At 38.4% G+C, this 27,712-nt stretch overlaps 1 protein-coding gene across 2 annotated transcripts in view; it reads left to right on the top strand.

Moving 5' to 3' along the window:
• The window catches only part of ppp1r13bb (protein phosphatase 1, regulatory subunit 13Bb), a 56,760-nt gene that overhangs the window by 23,766 nt on the left and 5,282 nt on the right, over positions 1 to 27,712 (top strand). The window contains exons 3-14 of one of the 2 annotated variants that reach the window (XM_082146778.1): positions 1,700 to 1,847; positions 4,386 to 4,505; positions 6,677 to 6,747; positions 15,131 to 15,232; positions 18,024 to 18,198; positions 19,264 to 19,460; positions 20,055 to 20,219; positions 20,404 to 20,593; positions 21,968 to 22,117; positions 25,046 to 25,170; positions 25,252 to 25,738; positions 26,616 to 27,352. In XM_082146778.1, coding sequence (XP_082002904.1) covers positions 1,700 to 1,847; positions 4,386 to 4,505; positions 6,677 to 6,747; positions 15,131 to 15,232; positions 18,024 to 18,198; positions 19,264 to 19,460; positions 20,055 to 20,219; positions 20,404 to 20,593; positions 21,968 to 22,117; positions 25,046 to 25,170; positions 25,252 to 25,738; positions 26,616 to 27,352 — 2,667 coding nt within the window. The remainder of the gene's footprint in view (positions 1 to 1,699; positions 1,848 to 4,385; positions 4,506 to 6,676; positions 6,748 to 15,130; positions 15,233 to 18,023; positions 18,199 to 19,263; positions 19,461 to 20,054; positions 20,220 to 20,403; positions 20,594 to 21,967; positions 22,118 to 25,045; positions 25,171 to 25,251; positions 25,739 to 26,615; positions 27,353 to 27,712) is intronic. The other variant, XM_082146779.1, reaches the window with a different exon arrangement.

Raw genomic sequence — 27,712 nt, forward strand, 5'->3', positions numbered from 1 at the left:
AATCGAGAATCGTTAGGAACCGGAATCGAAACAAGGAATCGGAATCGGAATCGGAATCGTTCAAATTCAAACGATACCCAACCCTACGCGTAAACGCGTCTTTACATTGACTTGACATGAAAATCACTTGCGCCAGACGCTCTATTCGCGTTTGGTGTGAACGCTACTCACTCACTCACTCACTCACTCACTCACTCACACAAGGTCATGTTGTGATTTGCTTTATGTAAAGCGGACAATGGTTCTACTTTTTATGGGTTCGACACTTTACTGAATGCCAAGGTATTTATTACTGACTGACTTGCCTTTTTTTTAAGACAAACTTTTTTTTTATGGAAAAAAAGTGATTTTAATAGTGAAATTACGTACGTAGGCTGGAATGCATTTCACGGACCACATGCAATACCGCCGCGGACCACCAGGGGGCCGCGGACCACCGGTTGAAAACCCCTGCTTTAATGAATAGAAAGTTCCAAAGAACCTCATTTATAGCATTATAAGTATAATCTCATTTTTATTTCAGAGTGTTATTAAGCACAAAACATAATTTGAGAAATGATGGAAATGGTAACCGACTTGACAGAATTATGCTCTGACATATGTGCTTGTACATACACTTTTGGACCTTGGACGGTGGCAAATGCAATAAAGTAAACTCCTGAAACACTATTTACACTCTCACTGCTTTAAGTCCTTGGGGCCAAAAGTGCCCATAGTTGAAGAAACACCCATTTATCTTGGACATACTCGATCCTCTCTTATGACTCTGCACCACACAAAGGTCAGACTTGCTTCTCATTTGGAGTTATGTCAGGTATTGCGATTCTTTAGTCTTATATAACAGATAAATAAATGTTTCCCCAGCCACGTAAACCTCATGCTCTTTTGTCTATCTTGAGAATTGTCATGTGTGTGAGATACTGGCTATATCGCAAACCTCTGTTGTGACCAGTCGGGATGTTTGCTTGATGGATGATGTAATGAATCTGTCACCTTCTCTCTGCCAAGCTGCACAGTGTCACGTTTGAAGTATAAAATGGCAGTGCAGTACTATATTGCAGACAGTAGAGTAGTAGATGATCATGACCTCATCTCCACAATTGGGAGGTAATGATGTCTTATATCATCCACTTTCTTGATCTTCCTTTCTGCCTTTCTTGCTTGCTCTCTCTCAATTTTTCAATTTCAAATGAGCTTTATTAGCATGACTGTGTATCACAATGTTGCAAATCATTAAAATAATATATATAGATATAATAAAAACATACAGATCATGTCATATGTAGCATAGTAAATAAATAAATAAAATGAATCTAACGGGTCTCTCTAGAGTCTCTCTTATTTTGCACCAAACCATCCACCTGTCACACTTCACTTACAGCAGCACTAATCAGCCCACCACACCTGTCAGTCACTGACACTGTCAAGCTAACTGGCCCAGGCGTTTCCCTCTATCAGAGTGAGTTATATAGCTGAGGGGAGGTGCTAGAAATCTCCTTTAACAGACTCTGGACTCAATGTGCTGTATTTTCGTGGTATATCTTCCCATATGCAACTTCTCAAGAGGTAAAGCTCTTAATGACTAATGTTGTTTGAGCAATGGCACTGCCCCCTAGTGGTCTTATGGCTCAGTGGGAATCCCTGCCTTTCTCTCTTTATGAAATATTCAAAATATTCTCTTTCTCTTTTTCTCTTCTAGATGATTTTAACGGTGTATTTGAGTGATGGAGAGCAGGCCCTGACGGAGGTGCCCATCACTCCGGAGACAACTTGTCGTGATGTGGTGGAGTTCTGTAAGGAACCGGGAGAAAGCGGCTGCCACCTGGCTGAAGTCTGGCGTGGAAATGGTGAGATTCTTTGAGTCCCTCCCTCTTGTCCTTAGCCGTTTGTAGCAAGTAAATGCAGGGTATTTGTAAGCAATGACTGTTGCAGGATATAAGTTTCTTTCATTGACGTTTCTTAAATTAAATGGTGAAAAATATTGACAATGCGAAGCACTCTGCTTTACTTTAAATAATTTCTACAGACTCCAATAGCCTCTCGTTTTCTCACCTAACCATTTCTTTTAGCAAAAAAAGATTTATCCTTTTACTCTCACAAAGACGCACATGCTCAGTATTTTGAAGAATCTGGTAGCAAAGGAAAAACACTTACTTAGTCCTTTCAGACATAACTGCTACTTCTGTTCTGACAGCTGTGTGCATGTTTTTTTTTTTTTTTTCATTTTTCCATTTTCTCTTGATGATAGTGATTTGTATAACCAGCTGTTTGGCAGAAATGTTGTCTTTGCTCAGGGAGCCTCCTTTCAAAAGCCCTTCCATCAGCACTGTGTCCTTTCATCTTGAAGTGCATCTGTCATTGAAATCGTGATGAGCCCAGTTATTTTACAGCGGGTGATGGATCGTATATGATGCATCATTACTGTCTGGATACTAAGTGGATATTTTGCCTCACTAAATCTTGTGTTTTTTTTTTTTGTTTGTTTTTTTTATATATTAGCAGTCCAGGATTTTCTATAAGGTTTTTATATCTCAAAATAATTATTTTGGAATATCAGTAGTTATTGATAAGTTGTATTTATTGGAATAATTAATTGATAATTAAAACGATTAAAGGGTTTGTTCATGTAAAAAAAAAAAAAAATCTGGGTAACACCTTAGTTTAGGGTCCAATTCTTACTATTAACTAGTTGCTTATTTATTGGTATGCATATTACTAGGATATTCTGCATGACCATATTCTACATCCCTAATCCAACCCAATACCTAAACTTAACAACTACCTTACTAATATTAAGCAGTAATTTGGAGTTTGAGTCAAAAGTCGTAGTTAATATTGAGAATTATACCCTTATCTAAAGTGTGACCAAATTCTGTTATGAATTACTCACCCTCATGTCATTCCAAATCCATAAGACTTTTGTTTATCTGAAAGTCCAGACAACCTAAACTTTAATGCTTCAAAAAGTTAATAAAGAGACATCGTAAAAATAATCCATATGAATTGAGTGATTTAATTTGTCCTCTGAAGAGACGCAGAAGACGAACAGATTTAATTTAGGATTTTATTCACATACAACCATTGATTTATGCACTTACATGGAGCTCATCAAATATAACAAACGAAAGATCAACCACATTGTTTCTATATTTGATGTGCTCTATATGAAGAACATATTTAATTTAGCATTTTATTCACATACATAGTGTCTCTTCAGAAGACTTAAATGAAACCACTTGGTTCAAATGGATTGTTTACAATGTCTTTATGAAATATTTTGCATCCGTTTTGATTACGTGGACTTTTGATGGAGGGACAGAAATCTCTCAGGTTTAATAAAAAAATATGTTGATTTGTGTTTAGAAGTTGAACGGAATTCATTCAGGTTTGGAACGACTTCAGAGTGAGTTAACTGACAATTTTCTTTCTTTTTTTCTTAATTTTTTTTTGCTGATCTAACCCTTTAAATTAATTTGTAAAGTCTGACAATAAACTAAATATTCTTGTTTCATTATGATTAAAGAACCCAACCCAAATCCAGGGGCAAAAATATAATGTAGACTTATATGGGAGTGGTCTCTTTTGACCTGGACAATCAAGCAGCCACCTAGCAACAACCCTAGCAACCACCCAGAACACTGAATAAGAATAAGCAACTGTTTTGGAAAAACCATGACGCCCACCCGCAGTATCCTAGATGTGACTTTTACATGGGTCAGGACCTTTTTCTTCAGAAAATCTAGTTGTTAAACAGTTCTTGTCCTAAAAAGCTGGTAGTCAAAGTGAATAGGCATAATACTTTGCTTGTATGAGGAGTTTAATGTTCTTGTGATGTTTTGGGTATTTAGCTGAAGCTTTAGACTCTAGGTTTGTAGGGAAATTGGCTTGCTCTCACTTTTTTGTGAACGTCCTTGTGTGCTTTTCTTATATTCTCCACTTTCATACTTTCTTCTATTATTGTGTGTAGTTTATCCCATCCCCCTCTGGGTGGCTGCCAGGCTTCCAGATGTCCCTCCACCTGTTAGCAATGTCCAAAATGTTGTTTTTCCCCATTTATGTCTCTGTTGCCCACCCAGCCCCGCCACATTCCTCTGGCTGGATGCCACGTTTGATTCAATTTCCTAGTTCTCTTGATCCCACTATGTCTGTTCCTCTGTTACTCTGTTCTCCTCTAAGGTGTGGCTTGAAGTGAGTTAACATTGGAATAACACTCTCCTCAGCATGAGAGTGTCTCGCTCCTGCTCTCATGTGAACACACTACTCCTTCGTCTTTTTACCAGCTTTTTTCCCCTGAGGAACAAAACATGATATTTCTGACCTTTCTAATAACAGAGTGCATGGTTTGTTGTTTTAATGCGCTGTGTCTTATGTTTTCTCCTCTCCAGAGCGACCCATCCCCTTTGACCACATGATGTATGAGCACTTGCAGAAATGGGGCCCCAGAAAGCAGGAGGTGAAGTTCTACCTGCGCCACGAAGACTCGCCCACAGAAAGCAGCGATCAGGGTGAGAACACTCCCTCTTGACTGGTTATAGGCCACGTCCTGCCCACCACCGCTTTCTTCTCATTGGCTGACAGTGGCAGAATGTTTTTCATTCCCTTTTCAGTGGCCTCTAACATGTGAAAGAAAGAGACAAGCACATCCTGGCCGAACAATGTAGGGTTCTGTTTGTGATTCAATTCTGTTGTGCTATTCACAAAATGAATCAAAGTAGCTTTGAAAGTGTCAGTGCCTTCAAACAACACTGAACAAGCAAAGTGACTTGGGAAGTCTACCACAATAAAATAATATCAAATACCATATTTAAGATGAAGAAATATCGATGAAATGAACTCAAAGCATATCCCAAACTGAGTAGGCCACAAAAATACTCAACCTAGGCAGCATAACTGTGTGGTTAAGTAATATATTACTGGTTATATAATCAAACATCTTGCCTTTACTGGACAGGTGCAAACACACATTCACTGTGTTCATGCACAGCTTGTTATGGGTGAAATAGTGAAAACTTTGCAAAATGGGCATTTAGAGAATGCTTATTGTGCAATATTTTAAGGACTCAATTTTAGTACTTGATTCATCTGTAAATTTACTTCTTTGATTTAGGTAAATTACCAAAAAAGATATACGAATGTATGCCAAGCTGTAGTACATTCAATTATAAATACATTTATACTTTCAAAATATAGTAATATTTTATACAAAAAAAATGTCTACAATTTTAAAGCAGAAAGACACTTTAAATCACTAAATTATAAATTATAGTAAAAAAAAAAAAAAGAGAGCGTTAGAAAGTGCTGGATGAACACACACATTTAACATAGTAACCTGAATAATTTATTTTCTTGTAAATGTAAGGGACATTTTGTTACATGTTATAATTGCATTGGCGTTACAATTCTTATGAAAATTGCTTGCTGTCAGGGCAAGAATTTTTAACAATTGAAATGATTGTGTGAATTTCGAACGTGGTAATATATATTGCATAGATACCAAACCTTTTGAACGGTAGTGTAAGATTTTTTTTATTTTTTTTTATTTTTTTGGAAAGAAGTCTCTTATGCTCGCCAAGGTTGCATTTATTTGATCAGTAATACAGTAAAATAGTAATATTGTGAAATATTAATACAAATAAAATAAATCCATTAAACTAAAATCATTTTCCATTTGAATATATTATAAAGTGTTATATTCCTGTGAAGGCAAAGCTGAATTTTCAGCAGCCATGCATTTCTCCAGTCTTCAGTGTCACATGATCCTTTAGAAATCCTTCCGATACGCTGATTTGGTGCTCAATAAACTCTTTTTTTTTTTTTTAGCAATGTTGAAAACAATTGTTCTGCTTTAATATTTTTGTGGAAACCTATTTTTATTGGGTTTTTTTTTTTTTTTCAGGATTCTTTGATGGAAGTAGTTAAAAAGAACAGCATTTATTTGAAATGTAGATCTTTTGTAACATTTTATATGTAAATACTGTCACTTTTAATCAGTTTAATCCTTGCGGAATAAAATGATTAATTTCTGCATTATTTTCTCACACTTTTGAACAGTAGTGTATATTCAGACGTTACAGAATCTAAGTGGGAAAAACCGCTGAAGTGATTTGATGAAAAGCTATTTTCACAGATTAGACGGATAAAACTGACTTGTCATCACTTTATTGTACAGTTTTTTTTATATCAGTATGACCAATGAGATCTCACCATGGTCAGACTGGTTGCTCGCATTATCCCCGAACATAGTGTAATGCTTCCACATGTACGTGATCGGTGTTAACAGTGCTAAAGTCTTTCTTTGTCTCTTTCTTTATCCTATCATTTGTTTGTTTTTACTCTTTTTGTTCACATCCCAGTGAGGTTTTTCCTATCACCATAGGCAGGATTAGCTTGTAGTGAGCGTCCACATGGATTACGGCATAAACCTGAAACCCCTGTGTGTGGGAGGGAAAGAGAGGCAGTAATCCACTGAAAGCACAAGCTCTGTTCCCAGTGTCACATGGCAATAACAAACAGGCATTTAAACTTTTCCTCCAGTCACAGTCTTGTTCAGCCAACCATGTTTTGCTTGTTAAAATTCCACAATGTATATTTAGATGCTTTTTTGTGTTCATTCATGATTGAATGTGCTTTCTTTTTTTTTTGATGGACTCGCTGTATTATATTTCTCCACTCTTAGGGAGCCAGCAGTCTCAGGAGCAGCCCAGCAGGAGAGGAGGAAACAGCTCAGACATGCACAACGAGAATGGGGTTAGTTCATATCACATCCTCATCAAAATGTGTGCCTTTTTTTCCTAATCTTAGCATTGTGGTTATTCCAAATGCTTCCTGGGGGGTTGAATTCCACACACTTATAAAATCTTATGCTTTTCTGCTTACTATAATGCAAAGTAGCAGCTGCAAAGTTCTGGCTGAAGTTGACACTCTTCAGTACTGAAGCGTTTCAATCACGTCACGTTATTCAGTCTTTCTCTCTTAACCCGAGCCAAACGCAGCCAGACCTGTCACGTCCCAGATTCACTCAACATTTTCTTTCATATTAGCATTTGTCACATCACTCATTCTTTTTGTGTGCTTCCTGCAAAGAGTGGTCCACTGCGCTCGTCTCCTCCAACCATCTGGCTCAGATTCCAACAGGGGAAAAGCCAGGCTCCAGGAAGTGGAACTAATTCCACCTTTAAGGAGAAAGATAACTGTAGACAACCAGTGTATGGAATGAGAAAACGCAAGCATTTATGGGGGCATACTTTTTTCCATACAGTCGTCTCGATCTTCAGAGATGGAACGATGGCACAGGTAGTTGGTCGGTGAGGGAGCTGATTAGTGATGCTGTTGCCAACCAGGCATGAAGTCTCACCACTACGGTGCTTAGCACACACTTTTTTCTGACAGGTGCTGCCTTCCTGTAGGGACTGTTACACAACAACCCTGTCTGCCTGTCTTGTCAGGTACCCATATGACTCTCATTTTCACTCTCTGTTTGTGTTTGAGTGGATTCAAGAGGGTTAACTTATATGGAATTTGGCTATCTTGGCCCATGATCCTGCAAGTTCTCTGTATAATTTGATTGAATGGTTTAATTTGCCATCTGTTCAGAAGAAACAGAGGGTGAGGACAGAATGACAATTGCTCTGCCATTATAGTAGTTGACCTGGAAGAGATATATCTCGCACAAGTTTTTGTCAAGCGTGATCTCATGAAACAGTTGGTCGGAAGCAATGGTTTATAGCAAAAGTTCATTAGTATTTATTTAAATGAATGTTTTTCCTAATTTCACTTCTGAAGACATTGATTCATCAACTTTGGTCGTATGAATTACTGTCGTGTTTGCTTTGTGTGGTTTTTGAAGCGTTAACTTTATTGCAAATAAATTGTCTCTGCTTTATTGGCACCCTGCATTTACATTACAAGGACTCACATTATTTTTCTAAACATTTTCATTTGTGTTCATCTGAAGAAAAAATCCTATACATCTGGGATGGCATGAGTGTGAGTAAATGATTAAATGACCATTTCTTGGCGAAATTTCTGTCATTTCAAAATCGTGTTAATTTTGTCAGCAATGAAGAAGGGGTGTTTGTTCGGGTTGATTTCAAATATCAACATTGGCCAACAGATTATTTAAAAAACTACTTACCCCACCTTTAACAGAAAAGCTCTGATTGGGGGATTTTACCCTTTGACATCTGGCAACCTGTTAAGCAGTCTAATGTTTTGTCTAATCGCCCCAAAAATAAAGATTTTGGTAAAGATTTATTTTTGAACTACATTTTGGGCTCGTCTTTTTTCGTCAATGATATTGCATGTTGATATAGTCACAGTTATCGTTTAGTGACCTTGGTGTCGTCTTGTCATAGTCTCATCTTAGTCATGGGAAAAAAAGCTCATTGGCTAAAAATTTCCGTCTTAGTTTTTAACAACGAAATTACTTCCAGTATTTACTTCCTGTAAATATCCCTATGCGGATTTTGTGTGAAGTTCAAGTTTGGTAAAACCTATTGCTTTGGTAGTGACCTCTTTGAGAGCAGAAATTCAAAACTTGGCCATTTTTCATAGTACATTGTACCTATGATGCACAGCTAACCTCAAATAATTCTCATTGATATCCTGTTGTCCACCCTACATCAGAACAGGCACTTGGACTGAGTCTGAGCCTCAGAGTACAGCTAAGACAAAACTCCTGGCATATTTCACAACAGCGGGGTTTTTTTTGTTTGTTTTTTTGGGGGGGGGGGGTCATTTAATCGGATTTCTCCCCCCGGCCTCATCTTACTTCTAAACATGAACAATCCTAAAACAGCCCATCCCTGTACTTAAAGTAATATCTCTCCCTGTCCAGGATTCAAGGCAAGTCATCTCTGGTACACAGACACTGTGCTGACTCAGCAGCATGACATTTGTGTGTTATGTGTTTTTATATATATATATATATATATTTATATATATATATATATATATATATATATATAAATATATTAATATAATATAATATAAAAATATTTATATTATATTATATTATATAATGTATAATACAGCACGTGTGTGTATGTGAGAGTGAAAATCTTTGAAACCTCATAACACGTTCAGCCGTATTGTTATTCTCCCGTTACGTTTTTATTATTTTGTGGATTACACTCGTTTCATGACATAACCGCTTTTAAGAGGATCATCCCCCTGGTTTTACAGCAGGGCTGTTTTCTCTGCTTCGACTTCTGTTTCTCTGAAGATGTTTCTCTCTCTCTCTCTCTCTCTCTCTCTCTCTCTCTCTCTCTCTCTCCTCTCTCTCTCTCCTCTCTCTTTCTCTCTCTCTCTCTCTCTCTCTCTCTTTCTCTCTCTTTCTCTCTCTTTCTCTCTCTTTCTCTCTCTCTCTCTCTCTCTCTCTCTCTCTCTCTCTCTCTCTCTCTCTCTCTCTCCTCTCTCTCTCTCTCTCTCTCTCTCTCGTACAACACCACGCCCAGTGTTCACAGTATGGTAAATCCCTGAATGTGTGGCCACATTTTTCCCCTTATGAAATAGTGGGTGGCCCACTCTCTCTCTCATTTCCTATCACTGTCACTCCATCTGTTGTCTTTTGCTCTTCCTGAGAGTTTCCTTTCTAACCGTGTGGCGTTTCAGAGGGTCACCGTGGCCCTGTCTGCAGTGGAGGGTGTCAGTGCATGCTGGGACTTTCAGTCCTTTTTGTTATTCCTCTCTACTTGTTTAATTGTTTCTTTCATCCCATCACCCCATCCCTGCACACTTCGTTCATCTACACAGCTCGTGACTGACTTTGTGTCCCACGGGAGAGTCTAAAAGGTAAGGCTGCCTCTGCTCTCCATGCAGAAAAGACCATCCTACGCACAGTCTCTTTTCAATAATAAATTTTTGAACATTCATAGACTTGAAAGGCATAGACTTAATGCCTTTCAATGGTTAAATCAGCTGTTGTCAGTCTGTGTGTGGTCCATTGTACTTGTAAAGTAATAAGAGCTGTCTGTCTTTTTATTGTGTTCTTTGTGATAGATTTAAATGGTTAATAAGCTGCTCTATGCTATCTAATAGCACTAGAGCCACTGCTTATACAGGAACACCATGCCTGTCCATCACACATGCAGAGTTATGAGCTCCAGAACGCTGAACTGTGTGGGTAGATCATGTTTTATAAAGTTGAAGCTGTTCTTGCGTGTGTGGGCAGATACTCTCTCCAGGGCTTCACGTGTTCCAGGTTTTACTGTTTCTTCACTCATTTCCCTCAACACTTCGCTTTTCGTCATGAATATAATTATTTTGAAAATATCTCTTGATCTTTTATTCTTAGTTTCTACCTTATTCTTCTTCCACTGAAACAGTTATGTGAAATTGCATGCAACTTCATGATTTCAGATTTATTATGAATAGCTTGTTAGTTGTCTGCTTATTTTCATAAGTGTATGAAGTGTATGCATATGTTTGTTAGTTTGTGACGTCAGAATTAAGTAAGCATTTATTTACGTAGCAGATGTTGTATCCAAAGTGGTTATGTTGATTATTTCATATTAAATAGCAGTTTAACTTTTTTGCAGTTTTTTACTAATATTTTCATAATGTACAATGTTTAGAGGGTTCCCAAAATGACATTATAACTGAAATAAAATCGAACTGATTAATAAGGTCAAAGACCTGGTGTTCTAATGTACAGCTTATCATAACATTGCTTGAACATCTTTTACATCCTCTCTAAGATCTGCACAGCTTTCAGGCTATTGCCAATAAATGAGCGCCGGTCTAAATCTTAGTGTGGAAAGCGGATTATATGTGTGCGTCCTCCATGCCAAGAGTCACAGCTGAACATGCTGTCCGTGTGGGTGCATTCTGTGGAGTGATGAAGGATGGATTCTTATATTGCTCAACTTGTTATAAAACTCCTTGGATGTTCAGAACATCATCAAAATAATATTTATGTTGGAAGGCGAGTTTAGCTTTTATTTCACCAGCCAGTTTTGGCAACATGTGTGCATCCAAAGCTGCTTTAATTGGGAAATGCTGCCCTGCAGAGATGGAGTATTTAATGCCAGAGTTTGTCCTGCAATTTAAGTTTGGGGCATAGGGAGATGTATATATATATCGGCAGCAACGCTTGCCAATTAATTTGCACTTTCTGGTTTGCTGACATGTTTTTAAGGAGGTGGATTTTGGACAGATGTGTAGGCTTGCTGTGTTACCGGTTTTACACAGTGTTTTTGTTCACCATTTACATTAATTGCCCACCATGGCACCGGCCCCTCTGTCATTTTGTATTTTTATTGAAACAAAAACCATTTAGTTCAGTTGGACAACAGATACTACAGTTATAACTGCTCCATACAGCACGAGCTGCAGTCGTAGCACAGTGCAGCCGTAGTCAGATTACACATGACGAGAGTAAGGAGAGATGACTGATAAAATGATGGCAGAGGATTTGGTGTGCAACAGTTCCTGAGCGTCATTGACAAACATCTTATCTTGTAAAATGTGCGGTCCTGCTCCCTATGCACAGAGTATGCATGATTGCGAATGCGAAAGTGAAAAGTGATTTCAATAACCTGTATATTGATAGCGGCTCAAACCACCGCATTGTGGTTGAAGATGTCTGAAATGGCTTTTTACGAAATAGGACTGTCCCATGTATCCATTGTTGCAGAATGTGAAGTCTCTGGAGAAGCATGCTGTAGTTGTTCTGTGGCACATGATCTATAGCACGAGGCCCTGGAGTCCAAGTTATTACCCACTGACCTCCTTCCTTTGTCTTGTATTGAATAAACTGCATAACAGAAATTGTTGTTACTTCAGACCTACGAGGCAAGAAAGCAGTGAGCAAGATCTTAGCAGTGAAATCTTCAGCTTGGCCACAGGAATGATGTAGTCTGCTCTTTTAAATAGCTATAGTTTCTTAATTTAACTTAGGGCTGATTATTGTTTTAACAAGCGTCGAGTTTCACCCCACAGGTGAATGATCTCTTAGACTTCCCTAGAGATCCACGGCCATATTTGTACAACTGCATCTGGTAAAAAGGATCATGCCTTGCAGTCTGACTGGAGGGCGGTCGAGAGCTCCCTCCGCAGAAGAGACTGGGGAGTTTTTTTTTCTCTCCAGATCCACTTCAGAAACGGATAATCAAATCAGTCTGTTGTATATCGCTCCTTACGCCACATTGAAATAGGCTCTTTACGACCAAGGTGATGTGGTCATACAGAGTCGCCAGTGTGGGTAAACAGAGCATGACACAATTGGCCTTTAAGCCGTGTATCACTCTTTTGCAAACTGAATTAAATTATTTCAGTTTTAATGAAATAGGGAGATATGCCATGCAGTTCGTGTTTATGGGAACTGCATGAAAAGCTGCGTCATTTATCGGTCAAGTCGTGTTGAGCTATGTTACGCTTTCTTGTTATGAAGCAAAGTTGCTTCGAAAGTTGATCATTTGAAGTATTGAAATGTTGTTTCTGTGCTGGTGTCTTCAGACACATTTGAACTATAGGCATAACCGGTGTTCATAATGCTGCTTGGTATATCTGACATATTGCCTGTTTTATTCTCAAGCAAAGCAGTAGCAGTGGGGGAAAAAGTTCAATCTCTCACTTTGATTTAAAATGACAGTTGATTTGATCCAGACCCGATTGGGCCCTCTGCTCCAGGCAAAAGCCACTTTTTTCTTCTTCTTAGAAATCACAAATCATTAGTTGAATGGAAAGGACAGTTTTGACACAGAGCATGAGCACAATCTTTCTAAAGTTGTAATCAAAGGACGCTTCCAGTGACACAGTAACCCGTTCAAGCTATTTGATATTTGTTCGACATTTGTTTACTTTTTACTTTGTAAATTAAATGTATAATATTATGAAGTAGTTTTACAGTTATATAATTGTCTTCTATTTTAATATTAAAATATTTTAAAATGTGATTTTTTTTTTTTAAGCATCATTACTCCAGTCTTCAATCACTTTTCACATGATCCTTCAGAAATCAGTCTAAAATGTTTATTTGCTGCTCAAGAAACATTTCGTCTTATTATTAATTTTGAAAATAGTTCTTTAAATAGCAAGTTCGAAAAAACATTTTTAAATCTTAAAAAAAAAAGAAATCTTACTGACCCCAAACTTAGAACAGTAGTGTACTTTTTAACATCATTAGATAATATTTGCATTATTATTGCTGAACCTTACATGTACATTTGATGTCTATTCATATTTATAATTATTGTTATTATCCATGTTGTGAAAATATTTGTTTGTATGTGGTGTCATGTCTACTTTGTCGTAACATGGTTCTTTTGGTTCTAACCAAAGTATGTTATGTTGTCAATTGTTACTGTGTTTAAACAGTCTTTTTCCTGGATTTTTTTTCTAACCTCTTATAGCTAAAACCACTTATCTTAATCCATTTTATAATTATATGTTGCTGTAACAATACTGGTGATTTAACCGGCGGTTTTCACACGTAGTGATTTAAAGTGAAGAAATAAACAAAAACAAGATATTGTGAGACATGAGTATTCAACCATCACATCATAGTGGAAAAAATACTACCCATGAATTATAGATATAGATCATGGTATTAACTTGGCTAAGAATAGAAGTAGCCATGGGCTATAGGTGACCTGGCAAAACCAAGCCACTAACATCACCATAGTATCTTTCTCATGCTGTGCATATTTGTGCACTCAGGCAGGTTAATGTTAGTATTAATGCTGATAGATTTCCACATTAATGCATCATTGAACAGCATTAAATTCCAGAGTTTTTAAACTTTTGTTGTGTAGAAAGTTTTATAAGTCAAATAAATTAACTTTCTTTTAAACTTTCTATTTATCGAAGAGTCCAGGGAAAACATTATCACGTTTTCCACCAAAGCATATATAATGATTTCTGAAGGACTGGTGACTGAAGACTGGAGAAATGATGCTGAAAATTCAGCTTTGACAACACAGGAATAATGTATTTAGATAGAAAAGTTATTTTAAATTCTAATAATATTTCACAATTTTACTATTTTACTGTATTTGTAATTAGATAAATGGAGCCTGGGATAAGAGACTTTTTCTTTTCTTTTTTTATCTTCATTTATTATTATTATTATTATTATTATTATTATTATTATTACAAAAGGTTGCCAAAGAGAAACATTTTCTCTAGTGGTCTCAGACTTTTGGACCCCACCATATTGTGGATTGTATTTTTGGCATGATGCAATTAACATATTGACAAAGTTGATAAACTAATTTGACTCCAACTGATGTCCCTGATTGCGCCTAGTCCTTACATAACCTTAATGACCGGCCCAGCTCCAACCTAAAACACTGAGTGCACTTGTATAGCTTTTGCTTAGAACAGCCCAGAGACAAAACAGACTGTTGACTTTTTTAAGAAATGGAAGCATTGCTACATTGACACAGACAATAAAAGATTTGAATCGTGAGGGGAATCTTTTGCACAGCCTGAACCAGACTGTTAATGGTGTTCTGCTCCAGGTTTATGTAAGTCGTCCTACACTACACCATGTTCGCATCATGTGCCTTGAATCAAATTCAGTTTTGCTTGATTGCTGTAAATGGCAGTCTATCATGGCAATTGCAATCTGTGTATTTTGGTGCCTTTAATCTTTGCTACACAGCGGTTCTGCTCTGCTGCCATGGCGACACCCTGGCGACAGCCACGGTGACGGACAATTGCTCTTATCTTCCAGAATGCAGTGACAGAGAGTGGGATTCTGGGATGCATCTCTGGCACAGGCCTGTTTTAGACCCTTTTGGCTAAAAGCGTCGCCATCCCTCTTCACGATGAGCATAGCAGGCCTACGCTAACATAGCGCTCATGCTATAATTAAGCTCATAGTGTTTACTTGGCCACAGGTCATTTCACACCCAAGTTTCACTACAGTGAGCCCTGGTTGTGTCCGTTTCTCACAGTCTTCTCTGTCATTAATGCCTGTAGAATTAAACTAGTCATCTTTGTATTCTTGTTTCTGTGCATATATTTTTTGGCCTGATTGTCCCTCCTTTTTGATTGTCCTCTACCTCAATCACGCTCTCTCTTTTTCTTTCCATCTCTCTCTCTCTCTCTCTCTCTCTCTCCCCCTCCCTCCCTCCCTCCCTCTCCCTCTCTCCCTCCCTCTCCCTCTCTCTCTCTGTGTGTGTAGGTGGGAAACCCTCGCGTGGAGCTCACTCTCTCAGAGCTGCAGGAGATGGCCACTCGTCAGCAGCAGCAAATTGAGGCCCAGCAACAGATGCTTGTCGCTAAGGTAATACGCTCAGATGTGTCTTTTGATGTGCATCTTTTTATAGATCTTTGTTTTCATCTGTGTGGGGACTACACACAAATATTTCCTCCAGTTAGCTTTTGCAAGTAAATCAAAAATTGGCATAAATTAATTCACTGATATTAAAATGGCATTATATGACACTAAAATGGGTTTCTATTTTGATTTTATTGATATTGTGAGCATCATTTTCTTTAGACCTGACCATTTATGTTGACTGTTTGATGGCACTGTGTGGTGTATTATCATATGCTTTGGCTTTATTTTTCAGGTAGAATTTAGAATTTCCTAGTTTTTAAATGTCTTGGTTGTTCATCAAATGTCAGCAAATTTGTAACTATTATTAATCTTATTATTAAAAAGGGTTGCAAAATAGAAGCATTTTCTCTAGTGGTTTCGACTTTTGGACCCCACTGTATTGTGAATTGTATTTTTGGCACGATGTAACTAACATATTGGCAAATTGATTAACTTATTTGACTCCAATTGTAGATGCAAATATTTGATCCATTTAGCATTTGCTATTGAAACAAACATTGGAATTAAGTAAGTCACTGTTTATATTTAGATTTTATTGATATTGTGGACGTTAAACATCAATTTATCTAGCCCTTAATCAGATTTACCATATATTTTGGCTGTATAGTGGAATTTACCAGAAATTGGCAAATAAATTTAGCCTTTTCTTTATTTATCGATCTACATTTGTCCTAGAACCAAACTTGCAGTTGTGCGATGTCTGAATAGCTAGCAGCTGAATAGTAGCAACATATCTTTGGGAAAGGTGCTTGAGTACCGTGTGTAATCCAATGCTTTGTCTTGGTTTGTCAGATAAAATGTAAAATTACCAAGAGTTCTTTTTTGCCAAAAATCTTTACACTCAAAAATTAAAGTTGTCATAATTTACTCATCCTCAAGTTGTTCCAAACCTGTATGAATTAGTAGGAATAGTAGGAGAAAAATACAATTGAAGTCATTGGGGTCCGCCAACTTTTTACAGACATTCTTTAAATTATCTTCTTTTGAGTTCAGCAGAAGATTTAAGCCTTTTTAATTTTATTTTTTTTAATTAATTTAAGCCACTGAAGTTTAACTAAAGTTCCCACTATTCATTCTGAGAAAAAAAAGGAAAAAAAGACTATAGATAGTCTTAAAAACAAGTAGATAACCTTAGGAAATAGGAAGAGCTGCTGATTAATGTTTCATTTAGTGGTGATTTAATTTACACTGCCGTTTCTGGGTGTTTTCTTATATTTGCACTATACAGTTTTACGTAGGGTTCTAATATGTATGTGAAAGATTTTTTTTCACATACATAAACAATCTTTATGTAAAAAAAAAAAAAAAAATCTTTAAAGTTTCAAGCTGCCATGTATATTTATGTTATGCTATGCAAATAACTGTAATTAAGACATTAAGTAATTATTCAAAACACAGGTGCTTGTTGGGTAAACCTCTAACTTTTCACAATGATAATAAAGAGCTTAAGCTGCTTCATAAACAGTGTTGTTGTTAGATATTTTAAGTTACTGAGCTCATCTTTGTTTTCCTCAGTGCCATTTATAGGTCATTACAACAGGCTTTTCTGACCATTATAGGGGTGTTAGTCATGGGAACCACAGGCTGAGGCGGGAAACTGGACGAGACCGAAAATGCCAATTATGTACATGTAGTAAACAACTCTGACATGCTCTGTATGCGGTGGCAGGCATTTCTCATCCACACGAGCGCTAAATAGCTTAGTTTCTACATTCAACAAAGAATGATGTGTGGAATCTAGGACTGGTCACACTTACAGACTGTTCCAGGATCAGACCCAACGAGAACACTGATCTAAGAGCTTTTTAGATTATTATTGTTGTGAGTTGATGTGCTGTGATGACTATGAGCCTCCAGTCATTGAGAGTCCACCATGTGCTATTTTTAGTTTTCTCACTCACTCAGAGACACTATTTCCATTTTACTGCATCTGTTTGTGTTCCCTGCAGATAGGCAAAGAAAACAACAAAAAAGAGCCTAGTTGCTTTTATTTTCTGTTAGTTACTCAATAAGTCAGGTTAGTAATCAACATCTTTTCCCACAGGTACTACTATTTCTCTTAATAGCAAACGTCTTCATGCTTGACGCCGACAGTAAATCACTAGGTTGTCTGTCTGGTTTAAGTGCTGTATTGTGATGTAATGACAAGATCGTAAGGTGTTGTCCTGAATGCACTTTACTCTGTTAGGGCACTGCAGATGCCCCGGGCTTAAACATTACTTTTCCTTTTCTTTTTGAAAACATAGAGATATTTTCCTTTAGGACTATCATTCAAAATTTGCAAGTGTAGTTGTTCATGTAGTCTACTACAATAGAGTCTGATTCAGCTCTTGCATTTATCGAGATTACTGGTTGGTTTCGGGAATGGAACAAACCAAACTCCATTCACTATGGATACCTACAGTAGTATACAAATGACATGTACCATAACAACATCTTTTTACCATAATGCTGGGAATTTGCCCAAAAATAGGTTTGTATGTCACAACAGTTCCGAAAGTTTGACGGACAAATGGCGAATAACAGTAAAACTTATTAGCGCAGAAAGACAATCAGATCATTGCGCTAATAAGCTTTACTGTCATAAGGTCAATTAAAGCCCATCTATAATGGTTGAGTGGTTCAGTACATACTTGATTGCTCTTGACAATTTATTGTTACTGTTTCATGTATGTTTTCTCTACCTTTTTTTTTTTTTTTTTTTTGCATGCTCATGTATGTATTGTGTCTGCAGGAGCAGCGGTTGCGCTATCTGAAGCAGCAGGAGCGACGGCAGCAGCAGGCTGTGTCTGAGACCGAAAAACTACAGAGGCTGAAGGAGAGGGTGGAGAGTCAGGAAGCCAAACTCAAGAAGATCCGTGCCATGAGGGGCCAAGTGGACTACAGTAAAGTCATCAATGGCAACCTGTGTATGTACTTGCTTGATCACTGACTTAAGCATTCATCCGAGTGGATAGGCTACTGGATGCTGGATGCTGCTGATTATTTGGTTTTAACCTTTTGCGTGTCTGTGTTAAAGGGTTAGTTCACCCAAAAATTAAGAACACAAATTAAGATATTTTTGATGAAATCTGAGAGCTGTCTCACTCCTCCATAGGCTTCTATGTTATTGAAACTTACCGGCCCAGAAAGTTAGTAAAGACAATGTTTAAAATTGTCCAAGTGACTATAGTGGTTCAGCCATAAGTTTATCAAGCGACGAGAATTAATTTTCTTCTGTGTGGGCCTCTGACGTTAGTTCTCGAAGTGTAACAGCGCAGCGCTTCTGGGTTGTACGTCAGAACGTAGGCTCACTATTGGCCAGCATCACACACATGACCAGCGTCGGCCAATAGTGAGCCTACGTTCTGACGTTGCGCTGCGCTGTTATACTAGGTGAACTCACGTCAGAGGCCCACACAGAAGAAAATTAATAGTTGAATACAGTGGTTATTTTGGGGGGGGGTTTGCGCACAAAAAGTATTCTCGAGCACATAAATACACATGCTGTGAGGTCAGGATTAGGACTGCGATAGCCTGTGAATTGTAATGAACTCGGATAATGCCAACTCTCCCACACACGCAACTCCAGATGGGATTGTCCACTCTGCTGGAGATAAAATTAGATTTTTGTGGATTGTCATCAGTATATCATGGCAGGTTCATGGTGCAGATTTTCTATTTATGAAACTTAGTTTTAACCCTTATTTGAGTGTTTTGTTCATGTTGTGCTAGCATTTACGCTGTTATAAGGTTAACAAGTTGTGAAAACAATAAAAGCTTTATTTAATTTTTTTGCTTTATATAATATATCTGTTCAGCCTGCTAGTTTTGCATTTTGAATGAGCTCCTGTACAACATGTGCAGCCATACATGATATTTTCATTGAACATTAAATAATAATCCTATAGTAATAGAGAAAGTATGTCGGCTCATGCATGTCTGTGTGTTTGCACGCAAGTTGGCGTGTGTGTAACTCTGCTGTGTTCTGTTAGCCGCAGAGATCGAGCACATCAGCGGGCTGTTCCAGGAGAAGCAGGCAGAGCTGCAGTCGGCCGTCTCGAGGGTGGATCAGCTCAGCCAGCAGCTGGAGGACCTGAGGAGAGGCAAACTGAACGGCCTGCAGACCCTCGGCGGTCAGGTCACCGGCAACGCTGCCCTGGAGCTCCGCAAACTCTACCAAGAGCTGCAGGTATGGGCACTGTTTAGCCATTATTGTAATTAAGAGATTTTGCTGTGGTGATTTTCCATTTTGGAATATACGATTTTTGCATTAAAATATCCAAAAACCACTAGAACAGTGTTCTATATTTTGTTGACTTGTGTGCTTGCATTATCCCAAATGTTTCCATCAATGTTTAAATCCAGAGAAATCTGCATTTCCTGCATGGCCAGTGAAAGTGCTTAAGTTGATCAGGTTCATTGGTTGTTTGTCAGTTTTCTATTTATTGTGTATGAGGTTTGCAACCCTGTTAAAAGAGTTTGGAAATAATGTCTAAATGCAGTTTAAAATGATGTGAGTGTTAATTTCTAGCAATAATCATTCAAATTACATACACAAAATGTATCAAATTAAAAACAAAAAATAGTACAATGTTTTGAATGATAAATTCAAAATTGTTGAATTTGACATTTTCTGTTATAGAAACATGGCATCAGCCATAGCCTTAGCTTGATGATTAGTCCGTGTATGTCTGTGTTACTAGTATGTGTGCTATTATCATTTCTGTCAGTGATGATATTGATCTTTTTTTTTTTATCCAAACCCCCCAATTCCCCCCATCAGATCCGCAATAAGCTGAATCAGGAACAGAACAGTAAACTTCAGCAGCAGAAAGAGCTGTTGAATAAGAGAAACATGGAGGTGACTCTGATGGACAAGCGTATCAATGAGCTCAGAGATCGACTGTACAAGAGAAAAGCAGAGGCACGTCAAAAAGAAAATCTTCCTGTAAGGCCATCAGAGTGCATCACTCACTCATGCTTCTTAGTTTCATTTGTTTAGCAGGCTTGTTCAGAAACCATTCAGACATCCAGAGAGTTTATCTGGTACTAGAGAAATGTTTTTGAATTTCAACTAGGCTCATTACCATTTTTGCCCCATTTTTCCTTTTTCCCCTTTCCTCTTCCTGCAGCTGAATAGAGTAAATGGTCCTCCCTCTCCACAGCCTGCTCATGGAAACACCGGCCGTGTGGCTGCCGTGGGACCCTACATCCAGGTCCCAGTGCCAGGCAGGCAGGAGGGTTATGTAGTGCCTCCTGAACCCCTCAAACCTCAGTCGCTGGGCGTCAACACCCCAGCCAACCATGCCCGCTCCAAATCAGGTCAGTCCTTAAACAATGACCTATGCATGATAACGGCAAACATTTATTTGGAATTAAGTGGTACCAAATAAATGGTACCCTTTATGTCTGTTTATCTTTATCCTACATTGTGAATCAGCTTTATAATTTTGTAATACATAAACTCTTTAGTCTCATTGGGTTGAATATGAAACTGCTTTGATTACTTTTGATCGACGGTAGTCTGCATTTAGGTCTACATTTAGTCTTGCAGATCCAGACTTCTGATGAGCAGCATAACGTCTAGTCAGCTTATTCCCGCTAAGAGAACTGCTCACATCACGTTTAAGTTTTGGTAATAGACCAGCAAGCAATGAAGTTAATTCAAATAATGATGCAGCAATCTCTGTGAATGTTGAACAGAAAACACCAGAATTTTTATTAATTTTTTTGCAAATTTGTCAGATACAATTATTTTAACAGACACAGTTCAGAAAACCAGTTCTCCTCATTAAGGTCTACTTCACTTCCTACTAAGTGCCTCAAGCAAAACACTTTTTGAAAGATTTGATTACCCTTTTTCAAACTTTGGCAAATCCACCAACTAGTTCTTCCTAAATTTTATCCACTTGATGCCTTGTAAATATGACTTGTTTTGTGACAGACTACGTAACAGCCAGCCAGTCGGTTTTAAAGAGTCGTTTGTGTCTAAAGCCTAAAATTTGGCTGAACTCCTGCCACATGCGTACAGCCAAATGCATACCCTTTCAAACTATGCTCCATTTCACCGCTTAAACGAACACAGACGCTCAACACACGTTGTGTCCTGTCTCTTTCTTTTTTCTACTGTGAAACGCTGACCTGGGCCAGTGTTGCCACCTTGTGGACCATCTAATTAGTGCAAAATGTGTGGTTAGAAAAATCAGTATGCACATACTATGCTGCTGATGAAATTGATGTCATGCGCACAGCCGCACCCCCTAGCGTACATGCCAAAATATACTGTGGGCTTAATAGGATTGGTGTTCGGTCAAGTGCTACAGTATTCCTGTAGCTCACACAGTTGAGCGAAGGTGTTAACAATCCCAAGCTCATGGATCTGATTCCCAGAGACTGCATGAGCTAATTAAATGTATACCTTGAATGCAGTGTAATTTGCAATCTGCAAATACGTAAATGTTAATAAAGTGGTTTGATTCTTCTCTTAAAGATCATGGCATGTATCCCATTGCTTCCTGCTGTGGGTTCGCTCTCTTCAATTACTGTTTTATTATGAAGTTGATTTCTCATTTTCTTCACTTCTAACCTCTTGTGTCCTTTCTGCTCTGTGCTGTGCATATGTGTATGTGTGTCTCTTTTTTTTTCTCTTTGCTGTCCCTGTACTTTGATGTTGTGGGATTTGTGCGGGGGGGTTAGATGGAGTGAGAAAGCCTCCTGGCCCCTGGAAGGTCTCTGATTTAGACATCATAGTGGACCCGATTGCTCCGCCCCCTCCAGAGCCCCGCCCAGGCCCGGGGGCTCCACCCCCAGTCACCTGCTCTGCGGCAGGGTCGAACAGCGCTTCTCGTGAGTGGGAAGGTGTCTGATGGAAGGCAGGAGGAACGGCCTATGAACCTTATTCAGTGTAGTGAGCAGGATCAAAGCAGTTGACTAAGTCTCCGTGACTTGTTACATTACCCTATATATGACTCATGAGTCTCAATGCAGAATCAAATACAGATTGTATAAGTAAATTAGTGTCATTGATCATGTGACTCCTTTGTACATATGGTATGATTTTCTTGCTTTTATTGAAGCTTAAGATGGTCCTTGGATCATCTCAAATCATTCTGGAGAACATGATCATCAAGTTTGGCGCTGCTGTCATTAAAGCAAAAGAGACTAATCAAATACAAAGTCATTCTGAAAATCATGTTCATTTTCAATTTAAAAGATTTACTCTATTGCGGATAATATACACTAGTTTGGGCTGGTTGGAATTTAATTTTTTTTATTTTTCTATGCTCACCAAGGCTGATATATTTGATCAAAAATACAGTAAAAACAGTTACACTATATTTGGGGAAATATTATTACAATGTAAAATGACTTTTCTATTTTAATATATTTTAAAATGTGAATTATTCCTGTGAGGGGAAAGCTGAATTTTCAGCATCATTACTCCAGTCTTCAGTGTAACATGATCCTTCAGAAATCACTCTAATTTGCTGATTTGCTGCTCAAGATACATTTCTTATCATCAATGTTGAAAAAGATTTTATTTTTATATATTTATGGAAAGTCCTTCAGGATTCTTTAATGAATAGAAGTTCAAAACAGCATTTTTTAAAATAGAAATCTTGTGTAACATTAAAAATCTTTTCACTAAGTCACTTTTGATCAAATATGCTCTTGCTAAATTAATCTATTTCTTTCAACAACAACAACAACAAACAAATCTTACTGATCCCAAAGTTTTAAACAGTAGTGTAATTTGTAATGTAAACAAATTATTACCGGTAATTAAAAAATTTCAAAATAATAGCATTTTTCTAGTGATCTCAGACTTTTGGACTCCACTATCTTACAGAGATTATTCAACTTTTTTCAATGTAGAAGTAGGTTCTGTTAAAGTTCATATCCACTTAAATCGCAGAGAGACAATTTTCCAAACAGAATGTGGCTTAAAGGTCCCATGACATGCTACTTTTTGTAGGCTTTAATATAGTCCTTAGTGGTCCTTAGTACTGTATCTGAAATCTCTTTCCAAAAATTCAGCCTCGGTGCAGAATTATAGCCACCACAAGCCAGTCCCAGAATGAGCTTCCTTCAGATGGGCCGTTTCGGTGTCTGTAGCTTTAAATACTAATGAGGAGGAGAAAGGCGGCGCACGGTGGAGGGTGGGTGTGGCCTTGACCATCTTGCGCAACGGTACCATGCATGTTTGTTTACGTTGGATATATTGCAATGGCACGAAGACACGCAGTCGATCAAGCATTTCAGTTTGACCCAGAATCTGATCCAGATGGAGAAGCAACGGATGAAGAAGTTGCAACTCAGCGGCTCCAGCAGGACGTTTCCGAATGGTTAGTTTAAAATAATATGTCTGGATACGGTACTTTATTCGGATGGTTTACAGTTATCATCATGTAGCTAACGCTAACCTACTGTTGCCTATCCTTGAGAGATCTGTAACGTCTGTAATTTATCTTATTACAATTACATCAAGCTCTACGATCTTGAAATGCGGATATCGCGCGCGCCATATAACCAACAAGAAAACGGTTATCCAAATAACAAAGAAATGTACAACACTCGTGTTACAGTATGTGTAACTTGATGCTGTCTACCTTTACATTAGCGCAAGTAACTGCATAGCTAATGTGACAGCCACATTCTACGTGTAAGAAGCTAGGTAACCATAAACAGTAAAGCAACACACTTATATATAATTTGTTGACTTGTCCGACGTTCAGCAAGCCCAGCTCTGTATTGACCATTCGATGTTCATTTGTACATCCAATTATTGAGCAATTATTATGCTTAGCTCCCTCAAAAGCCATCTACTTCCTAGCTCATTTTCTCATGGGCGACAAATATTCTCTGGGCGGGCAAAGCAGAGAAAGGGGAGGTAACTTTTCTCCTTATGACGTCATAAGGAGGAGATTCAAGATCAGCCCGGTTGAGCTTCCATTTTCTCAAAGGCAGAGAAAGATAGCAAAAGCTCGATTTACACCGATTCAAATTTTTAGAAACTTGGGGACCATATACAGGCTAGGGGAACTCATATTAATGTTAAAAAACCTCAGAAAGTGGAAATTTCATGTCATGGGACCTTTAAGAGACAAGTTAAAATTATAGGTTTTTCATGAGAAATTGTACCTTAATGATACACTAGATCCTGCTGCCTGGTTAATTAAATTCACTCTACTCTTTACTGCAATTCAATATGAGTCAAAAGCTGCTGATCCTGTCTTTTGGGAGTATGTGTGTATATGATTGTGTGTGCAAGAATGTAATTAGATTGTGTGAGAGTGAATGTATGTGTTGGCATGAGAAGCTCTACCCTGATTAGGTTCACTGGGCTTTCTACTTCTTCCTCAGTACATTTAAACTCACTAAATTACTGGTTTCATTTCATCATTCTCTAACATTCAGCTAACTTGTTGACTTCACACAAAATGTACACGCCACACATCAAGCTCTTTCAAGTTCCAAAATCGTCAAGATATCTTGCAGTCAACAATATTCATGCAGGCTTAGCAGAATAGCGTTATCTTACGATTTATGGTCATCTGAACTGTTCTTGTAGATGTAAGGAAGTAAACTTAATTTCCACATTCAAGATTGTTACACTTCATATCTCCTAACTCAAGAACATGCCTAGACAACTTAGAAGTCATGTCTAATATATTAGCAGTGCAGTTCGTCATACTGCTGTAATCATAAATGTGCTTGTGAGGGGTTTTGTCATTTCTGATCTTGTTCTAATGCTCCCTTTCTTTCCCTTTCTAGCTAATGATGCCGGTTGGCCCACCCTCAACAAGAGCAACCCATCAGTCAAGCCACCTGACTGGAAGGAGTCTGGAACAGACACGACCAGTAAAACGGCATCACCTGCAGGCACTCCTGCAGATAAGGTACGTCTAACTAACACCAGCATACACAATTGCCCTCTTATTATTTTACCATCATAAAATGTTTTCCTGTTTCCCCTTTAGGTTCAGGATTCCAGTAAAATGGGCTCAGGTCCTCCTCTCAACAAGCCCCAGCCTCCCCCATATGGAGCCCATACCAGCAACCACCCCATCTCATCTGCCAACTCGGGTTCCACCAGCTCCTTGGATCGCCGCAAGGACGTTCCACTCCGGCCAGTGCCCAGCCTACCCAACAACCCCCCGCCACTGCCGGCCTGGCCCCGTGTCCCCCCTACACCCTCTGGCTCGTCATCTCAGCAGATCCAGCAGCGCATTTCTGTTCCCCCCAGTCCCACCTTCCAGCCCAGTCCACCCTTTTTCCCCGCCGGGGAGAGACCAGACCCTCCTCTAGCTGTTGCGGTAAGGCCGTTCATCCCAGATAAGGGCTCCAGACCGCAGTCACCCAGAAAGGGCCCAGCCACCATGAACTCAAGCTCCATCTACCACATGTACCTACAACAAGCAGCCCCAAAGAACTACCCTCTGAACATCAAGCCTGCAGTCAAAGCAGGTATACATCAGCAGCTGATTTGATATTCAAGTTCAACAGTTTAATACTTATACTGGCAATTTTAAGGCAGTCTTTTAACATTGCGGGGTGTTCACATCAGGTTTAGCTAATACTGTACAATTATGCAAGGAGACTTCTAACTTGATACATTAAAAATATTATATGAATAGAATTAATAGAACATATTTAAAAATGAAATATTGAAATAATTTTTATAATATAATTATAAATTAATAAAAAATATATAATTCTGTATTAACAAAATATTAATAACTGTGAATAATATATGATAATATAGTACAACCAAAGACCGCTCTGCAGATATTAACTGAAGTCAACTTTAAATTGCATTTTGTGTGTAAACCTATTATATCAATATCTAAAATTATGAAATTTCATGAGCTCTTCTTAATAATAAACACCCATGAAAAAGTATAGTAGAAGTGTCTGAATACCGCTGTAATAAAATGTGTATCTATAAATCAATATGCTTAGAATGAAAGATTGCTCTTGGGATTCTATGAATCAGTATAATTAATATGGAAAAAAGAAAATCTGTATTTTTACACAGTCCATGTTCACACAGGATGCGTCTTAGTGTTTTTAAAAACAGATAGATGCGGTGCAACAGAATGCAGGTGTCTTTTTAACTTTACACAAGTGTCTTCAAAAATTCCCCACTGAAAAAAAGAAAAGCTAAATACAGCACAGGTGTCAAAGATGTCATTTTAGCACTTCACGTAAAAAAAAATTAAAAAACGTGCAGACTGATTCAAGAATGAAGTTCTCTTTGAATTATGTGGTTTATTTCTTGATTATGTGTTTGTTTTATTCCTGAGTACAGTATAATTGAGTATTTTGTTCTTTTTGCCTGCAGTATATGGTAAGCCAGTCCTGCCTCCCAGCTCTACACCCCCCTCCCCATTACTTTTCGGGGGCTCTGGGGCCTTTCCTGCCCTGCAGGGTCCCGGAGGAGACATGTTGGATCTTGAGCTGGACTTCGATGGTCAAATCATAGGTGTTCCTGAGCCGCCCCAACCCAGCGTGGACCACATCCCACGACCTCTCAGCCCCACTAAACTCACACCCATGGTGCACTCCCCGATGCGCTACCAGAGCGATGCTGAACTGGAGGTCTTGCGCAAGAAACTGGCCAATGCTCCACGTCCGCTTAAGAAGCGCAGCTCAATTACAGAGCCAGAGGGCCCCAATGGGCCCAACATCCAGAAACTTCTCTATCAGCGGTTCAACACCCTAGCTGGAGGGATGGAGGGAGGAATGGGAGGTGTGAGTGGAAGTGGAGGAGTGACTCCATTCTACCAGCCCTCCGCTGCCACAGGTGAAATGCAGTTTGATGCAGACAATGGGAATCCACCTTCAGAGACGCCTACCACGCCCTCTGAGGGTGCTGTTGTTGAGGACGCTGTCCTGCAAGGTGACGCCAATGATAATGAGCCCCTAGAGCAAGCGGTTGAGCCGCTGACCCCTCCGGCACCAGAACCATCAGAAGACAATAACAACAATCCTGCGGAACCTGTAGCGGTTTTGCCGAGTCCTGTAGCTGAGGCCAGCACCCCTGAAGAAGCAGACACCTCACCCTCATCCCAACCCACGGTTGGTTTACTGATACATATATTATATATTACTAATAATAACAATAGTCATAATCAATTATTGCATATAAATATTATTTAGATTATAATTATTGTATATTACAACACAGTCTTAAAACTTAATATTACCTATTATACATTCATATATGTTTTTTGTATTGTATTATAATATGCCATCTAAATAATACATTTGCAATACATTTGCTACAATTAAATGATATCTATTATTATTATTATTATTATTATTTATTACAACATAAAATGTGCCATTTTAAAAAATGGTCACATATTTTATATCTCAAGTCTGCAGGTAGAACTACATGAAATCCAGCATTTACTATTCCATTTCAAATAAAAAAAA

The sequence above is a fragment of the Leuciscus leuciscus genome (genome assembly GCF_965113295.1).
Source record: "Leuciscus leuciscus genome assembly, chromosome: 19".
Taxonomy (NCBI): Eukaryota; Metazoa; Chordata; class Actinopteri; order Cypriniformes; family Leuciscidae; genus Leuciscus; species Leuciscus leuciscus.